This window comes from Dreissena polymorpha, chromosome 2 (genome assembly GCF_020536995.1).
Source record: "Dreissena polymorpha isolate Duluth1 chromosome 2, UMN_Dpol_1.0, whole genome shotgun sequence".
In the NCBI taxonomy this organism is placed as follows: domain Eukaryota; kingdom Metazoa; phylum Mollusca; class Bivalvia; order Myida; family Dreissenidae; genus Dreissena; species Dreissena polymorpha.
Genome location: NC_068356.1, coordinates 13,101,474 through 13,109,616, shown reverse-complemented (window position 1 = coordinate 13,109,616; position 8,143 = coordinate 13,101,474). Strand labels below are relative to the sequence as shown.

The 8,143-nt window shown below is 40.6% G+C and overlaps 1 protein-coding gene across 1 annotated transcript in view; it reads left to right on the top strand.

Moving 5' to 3' along the window:
* The first annotated feature begins 2,830 nt into the window (after positions 1-2,830).
* Positions 2,831-8,143, top strand: part of LOC127866462 (uncharacterized) — a 32,108-nt gene continuing 26,795 nt past the window's right edge. The window contains exons 1-4 of the mRNA XM_052406981.1: positions 2,831-3,145; positions 3,371-3,523; positions 3,969-4,131; positions 4,591-7,787. Of these exons, the coding sequence (XP_052262941.1) occupies positions 2,831-3,145; positions 3,371-3,523; positions 3,969-4,131; positions 4,591-7,787 (3,828 nt within the window). The remainder of the gene's footprint in view (positions 3,146-3,370; positions 3,524-3,968; positions 4,132-4,590; positions 7,788-8,143) is intronic.

Genomic DNA, 8,143 nt, shown 5'->3' with positions numbered 1-8,143 from the left:
GTTCTTGCTTGAATCAACGGCTTAAGATGTTAAGGGGTAATGCACTGCGTTATGTGATCTGTAACCCACTTAAGACAGTTGAACGATTATCTTATTCATTTGAAGTTTGTGTTTAGCTGGAACTTTGGGACCTTTGTTTTTCATTTGACTACTTCATTGCCCGAATGATTGTATACGAAATTACCTCCGTGCGTGACCAAGGTGAAACAACGTCTTTATTGCCAAAAGCGTTGCTTGGATTTATCGATGCGCGGACCGGTCATAAAATATTCATTACCTATGGATTTTGGACCTGTAATGAGATACTCGACTTATTGCTATTGCTTTCCCATCTCGGTCCCGAAAAAGCATTCCTTATTTGAAGCGGATAGATGTAGAGACGTTAATTAATCAAATCAAGGTAGCTTATTAAACATTTATGACCCCATGGACGTTGCTAAACCCTGGTCCCATTTTGAACGCTTTATACTTCGAAAATAAGCTACTTTCAGAATATTCGAGAAATAGACATGACTTGTGAAAGTGACTTTATTTATAAAAAGTTTTGTTATAATTGATTAAAAATACGGATTTATTATAAATGGAACATTGGATTTACGCTATTTACGCGTTGGCATGTATGTGTCACGGGTATTTACATACTAATTAAGTCACTATTTTGTCATATTGTATATTGCAGATGTTTATATTGATAATCATAATCAGCATCATGAATCGTGGCAGTAGTAGAAGTAAAAGCAGAGGTAGAAATGGAAGTAATGTTAGTAGTAGACGTATTTTATTGTTGTTTGTGTTAATATTTATAATTGCTGATATAATAACGTCTGTAAATAACAAGACAATACATAATTATCATATATAATGGAATAGTAAATTCCGCCATAGTTAAATTATAATGCATCATATAGTGCGTTGGTTTAGTTGGTTTCAACCAACTGAGCTTAAAGTTCCGGTAAGCAATCATATAAAATAAATAATTTCGCTCATAATTCATATAGGATAAATAATTTCGCTCATAATAATATATCGGCTTATTATTTATTCAATCTTTTTGAGTCATAAGCATATATTAATCTCAAACAAATTGTCGATAGAGCGTAAAAGTAAACGCCCTAACATAATATTTACGAGTAATCATATAAACAAATCGGGAGTTCAAAAATTATATCTACTAGTACTATAATGAATAATGTAATGTGTCCTATTTTTTATAACCGTCCAAAGAACAATAGGAAGACAAACTAAACTCATGGAAACGTGGATATATTTATCATTGTGGCGTCATGAATGCTGATTTAATGCAATTAATGGTGTTTAAGCTACGTGTATTCCACTACCTAACATGTCCCCTGTTTACCGGTAGGTAACACTCGAACCTTCAGCAAAGTGACATGTTGCCAACATACGTTGACATGTTTTTTTCAATATAATTTGAATTTGGTATAAAACTTATTTTTCGCCTGAGCACGGGATTTTTGTTTTTAAATATTATTGGTTTAATAACATGAGCTTAGCTCACAAAACTCAAATATATCTTAGACGACCAGATGGAATACAATGCACGTTGGAATTATACCTGATAATTTTATATATTCATCTTTAAAATTGATCGAATCGAATTTAATATCATAAAAATGGCATTTCAATGTAAAAAACTCATTTTTGTTTTTTAGGCATCACTGTTTATAATGTATTTAATAATAGTTCGATTTAGCATGTAAATTCATTATATAAAACTAAATTTTAAATACCCATAGTAAAGTACCGGTAGGTTAGTTGTGTTTATTCAAACAATGAAAGGAATGGTCGTTCTATGGATATAACATTCGTATTGCTTTTTAGTTTTAAACGCATCTATTCTTTACCTAGTTGAATTTGTTTTTTAAGCGATATTAAAAAAAAACACCACACAATAGAATACAATTAGTGTAATTGTTATATGATTGCACCCAAGGATAAAATCCTCCGTTGAAAGTAAAAGAGACATACAAGCGTATGTTTGACAAGATTTACTCTTCTGCGTATTAAAGGGATCTTTTCACGGTTTGGTAAATTGACAAAATTGAAAAAAGTTGTTACAGATTCGCAATTTTTCGTTATAGTTATGATATTAGTGAGAAAACAGTAGTACTGAACATTTACCATAGTCCAATATAGCCATTATACGTATCTTTTGACGATTTGAAAACCTAAAAATTATAAAGCGTTGCAACGCGAAACGATTGAATAATCTGGAGAGTTCTGTTGTCGTTTAAATTTACGAAACTACGAAGATTGCTTATATAAGGTATAAAATACTTAAACTGTGTATTACCGGCGGAATAGCCGATTTAACTTCAGACTAACTCCAGGATTCCGGGGGTCACTGGCTCGAGCCCTGGTACCGGCTACTTTTTTTCCCTTTTTTTAATTTTATTCTTGATTTTTTACTGGAGCTTTTAAGATCCAATGTTTACATTTATCAATATAAAGCATTTATGACACACTTCAAAATATGCCAAAATCTGTGAAAAAGGAATAATAGACCGATAAACACTTCTGTCTAAAATGAAAGCGAACATTAAACAGTCATAAACCATTCTTGCTATGAAGGGATCATACGTTTAAAAACAGTAATGAACACGTCTGTGTACAAAGAAACCGTATGAAAATCGGATAAACTCATTGGGTTATACGTTTATGGGACCTACGAGGCTACGTGCAAACGTCTGCTAAGCCGTTCTGGCTGTTTATGGATCGTGCGTATGAAATGTCTGATACACGCTTCTGGCTAGATATGGATTGTGCGTATAAAAACGTCTGATAAACCCTTTTGTCAACAAAGGTGACGATGTATTCCTTCATGTCTCTGTGCTCTGCAGGTATTTTGGCGCTCAATGGCGAGGGAAAAGCGTTCGAGTTCGCGTACCTGGAGAACGAGCAGGACCCAGTCGCCGTCGCTGACGTTAACGCCTCTCTCGACGGCTCTTACATCAGTCTGGGGGAATGGCCGCACTGGTGCCTTGGAAACATGTCGCTCTGTCTCGATGGGGTGACGGTTGATATGTGGTTTAAATTCGCGGATATTCCCGAGGACTCACCGGAAATGATCGTGTTCAGTACCGGCGGACACAGCTGGTACTCCAACGGCATCTATCTGCTGCAGGTGGGAGTTTCGTTTATGCAACATACAATATAATCCATTCAAGCTCCGCTAGGACTGTTAACTGTGTTAACGATTTCTTTAAAAGAAGACTTATGTGTAAAGACTATATCGTTGATTTACAGAGTAGATATGTTTTTCAGGATCGGTTTCTTTATAATAATGGTAAGAAATTATCGAATTATGATCCACGTAACATTATAACACGTATAATCATATTCACCACAGCGTTACGGCGACGAACTCGAGTTAGGCATTGCCTTCAACGAAGACCTATGGGCGGTGAAGTTTCGCGTGGAGCCGGAAGTCTGGGTCAACATACACGCCTTCTGGGACGTATTTTCCGGCCTCACCCTCCTCACACCTAAGTACGAACAACAGGTACGGCGGAAACGTAGTATGCCTTTTCGCGCGTTTTTATCAACAATGCTAAATAAATATGTTATTTAGGTAAACTGTTAGACTTATTGGCGAAAATTGGCAAATTGATGTCGATTTTGACTCAACGAGCGAAGAAATTTAGTTATTTTAATTGCCATGAATTAAAACGACAAATAATAGCATAATGACCGATAGACAATCATGAAGCGAATGCTTTTTAATTTCCTACATTACCGACAAAATAGACTTTAAATAATTAGTCCAGAACAGGGCATCTGTGTGTATTCTTTATCTAGAAGTTTAACACCGGTGATTTTGTGTTCTGTTTATACAATAAAAACATGTGCATGTTTCATGGGTAAAGGGGCATTAATGCGATATTGTTTTAAACAACAAAAAAAGATTGCTCCATTTACACGGAACTGAACGCGTTCTTGTACCACAGGATACCACAGCGCGAAACTATCAGGAGCTGACGTACACCGCCTTCCCGGAAGTCGTTGTTGGTCTGAGCCTTGACGGCTCCCCGGTGACGGACACCGCGAGGTTTGAAGTCTCCACCTTGCGGGTATACAGCTGGATATCACAGACTCCGTCCGACGGCATAGGTAAGATAGTGTCGCCGTCTCATTATATGTACAATAGTACAATCTTATCGCTTATCATTGAAACTGTAAAATAAAGGGACTCTCACTTTCCTGTGTGGCGAAACGACGGGAGGACCGGGATGGACGATATCTGCATCGCCAAACATCAGAGCATTTGCGAGGAAATAGGCCATGCATTGTTATACCTTGTTCACCAAGCATCTTGATAACTGTATTCCTGCTGAAAATAGTTACATATATAGGTTTTTGTATCAATATATTATCTAATAATATTTAAGAGTTTATTTTCTTATGTCAATTCGATGTGGAATGTTATTTATTTCGCGTTTGAAACACTTTATTTAGAATTTAATTGTATTTTTTTAAATAAGCAATCATTTGACACTGTTCTTCAACTGCATGGTACTTGAATTGTATCATTTTTGTTACTGGTTTTAATTTTTTGTTATTTGAACCCAGACGAGAACAAACTATGGCTCGCTTGCGGGGCTTCCCTTTCCAAAGCGAACGCGGTACCAGTACCGCAAATGGCGGCCGTGGAGCGTTGCAGAGAAATATGTTCCGCCTCAACGGTGGCCGGCGTCAGCGGTGGTTTTGAGTGCATATGTACTTCAATGAGCGCTGTTGCAAATCTGCATAAAGATATCTTGCTCTGCAACAACGCCACGGACTGGCATTTTTACACAGTCTCAGGCTTAGCGGAAAGCGACATTGATTATTCGATTTCTGTGTCAGTACAAAAACTGGGCGTCAAAGAATACGTGAAACCATTCGAGGCTGTTGAAATCCATATCTCCACCGACTTTGCCGTCAACGTTCCACTTTTCGTAGACTTTGGGGACGGGAACACAGAAACAATAACAGATAAGACGATATCGTATTACTGGAGAAATGCAGGCAAATACGACATCACCGTTTCAGCGGCTGTCGGCATCACGCAGATAACCGGAAGTGTCGATTTTGTTGTTGAAAGTAGAAACGAAGGGTATGCGGGTGATTATGCGATGCTGATTCCTAATCACGGATCTGAAAGTCGCCTTTCCGTCGTTGACTTTATTAACATAGATAATGAGACGGCAATGTGTGATATTCTTTACGGCGACGTCAACGCTTCAGCTGAGAGACGCGCGGGGCTGTCAAAGTTCGTTGAAACGGCCGAGCTTCAGCATCGGTATGGACTTCCAGGCCGGTACCGCATGAATATCGAGTGTCATAACCCGTTCGGATCCATTTCCAATGAAACCCACTTCATTGCACGGAAATTCGAGCAAACAGAGCATTTTCTGAAACAAGGTCTCTCATTTAGAACAAACGTCAGCGGAGACTCGAGTTTTTTCCAGAACGTGATGGCTGCTCACCAAGATCCAACGTTCGGAATATCTGCTCGAGTGGAGAACCAGTCTCAACTTGTACTAGATCAAGATGATCTGAGAATACAAGAAAACTTCGTTACTTTTTCGTTTAAAGATGTAATTATTGACAAACGAATAATAAGCGTTCAAAATGAACTCAAAAAGCCAATTATCACGTCGCCGAAAGCCGACGGCGCTTGGAACCTCACAACCGCAATCACTGTGACAATCCCGCCCGGTAACAACATCTTTGTTAACGTTAGTTTCGGCGTCGGCGTCGGTGAAATTTTCTACATCCATTACCAGCCAAATGTCACCGCCATAGAATTCATGGTCAACTTTACTGACCTTGGCTACTACGACGTCAGCGCTAATATATCCAACGACGTGAGTTACAGCACAGCCAGCCTGCTGGTGTCCGTAGAGGTGCCACTGACGACGATCTCACTCTCCATCAGTGACGTGGTTGACAAGGAGAGCCCGGTGGCGCTCATGATTGACGTTAACGGCGGGGAGCGAGGACCGATGAAGATCAATTTTGAGATCGACCACGGTAATGGGTTCATCGATACCTATGCTCACGATAGCAATACGTTTTTTTTCCCTACTTACCGACATGAATACGTATATCCAGAATGGGGTGACTACATGGTCTGCGTTCGAGCCTTCAACAACTTGGGCTCTGTGCTTGATTGCATACAAGTGCAAGTCGGAGAGAGAATTACGTATGTCGATGTAACGACGCCGACGGCGGGCCGGTTTAAACCGGAAGAGACCGTGACGACACTGGTAAGGTGCCCTCGAGGCTCCGATAAGACGTTCCGCGTGGACTTTGGAGACGGAGAGACATTTGTGTTCTCTGACAGGTACCTTAAGGAGACAGAGAACTTCCTGGATACGACGACGACCACAGTGGACGGAACTACCATGTCGCCGTTCTCTACAAAATTTTCTTCGACCGCAAACTCTGTTGGAACTGAAATATCTACAATGCAGCAAATTATTCACAATCGCCGACGAAGAGACGACAATAAAACAGATATTGCTCAAGGAAATACGTTTGTGATGTTAGATATGAGTACGATTTATCATAATGAAACGTCGGCATCGCTCAGTGCTATAACTACAACAGAGGTCCCAACAACGACTACAATGATTGTAACCACGACAACCCCGCCTGCAACCATGGAACCGCTTCCGGTGGACGTAGTGTATCCGCACATGACCAACGACTCCACCGCTAAAAGCCTGAGGGACGGTGTTATCGTCGTCACGCACAAATACAATAGAACGGGAACATTTAGTGTCAGAGTGACGGCATTCAACGCGTTCAACTGGGCTCAGGACGAGCTCTGTCCTGATATAATTGTTGCAACGGCACCTTCAAACGACAATTGTCAGACTCCAACACTTACTGTCTTAAGTAAACTGGAGTCTGCCATCACAAGGCCGCTTCATTTTTTACGGTCAGAGCAGATCAATCTCACGGCTACCGTTGCTTTAGACGGATGCGGCGCAGTTCAACCAACGTTTTCTTGGAGAACCGACGTCATTGTCGAAGAGAACGGTAAAATCATTCAGCGCCCATATCACGATACCGGGATATGTGTGCTGGAAACAGTTGACAAAATCTTCAAGTACCCGCGCTCTTCTTTACCTTTTGGAAAATACGTTGCAACACTCGTAGTGTCCCCAGTGGGCAGGCCGCTGAAGTTTGCAACTCTTGAATTCTACTTTGTAGTTAACCCATCACCACCGTACGCTATCATAGAAAACAACGCCGAGCACCTGTGGTTTCTTGTATACGGTACGACAATGATCAAATTTCATCGTTCCGTCGATCCAGATTTTAACTCTACAGAAGGCATCGATTATGACCTTGTACTTTTACCAGAGAAAAACCTTCCAGAATTAAAGCTCATGACTAATGCGAAGGCCAAGTCACTTTCTACATTGGTAACGGAGAGCGTTACGAACAAATACACGTCAAAAAACCGCATACGTCTCTACGAGTACACGCGTTGCTTCAAGTCTCTGACTGCCGACGTCATAAACGACATCCGGTTTCCGACCGGGCAGTTCTACGTACCGTCTGAACATTTTTCCGAGAAAGTGCCGTCATTTGCGCTGATGCTGTACGTCTCGAAGAACAGCTACACTACGTCCGCATACGTGACGTTCGAGATCCGCCTCAGTAACGCATCGAACCTGCTGGACCAGTTGGATGACCTCCTTGCATCTAAGGACACCTCGGGCGTCATGCGCGCTGTCACGGCTCTGGCGGACGGTCTTATCGTGCAGCCGGTGAGGACTAATTGATTCTGTTTTGTTTGAAAGAAGTCTGTTCTTAACAAATCCGGTTCAGGCGGGAAGTGTCGTCCCTGATTAGCCTGTGCGGACTACACCGGCAAATCCGTGACGACCCTTTACGCAAATACATTACACAAATGTAAATCCATGTGTTAGTAAATTTCGGGGTTCGTGCTCTGTAAGTAGTAGATTATCCAACGGAGAAGAAATGCTGATAAATTGTATTGTAATTAGACCGTTTTTCGATCTTATGGAATGGAATTTCTTAATCAAATATTAAATAAAACATACAAATGAACAAGAATATATCCCCAGAGAGCGATGCAAAAATACACATACACGAATAGGAG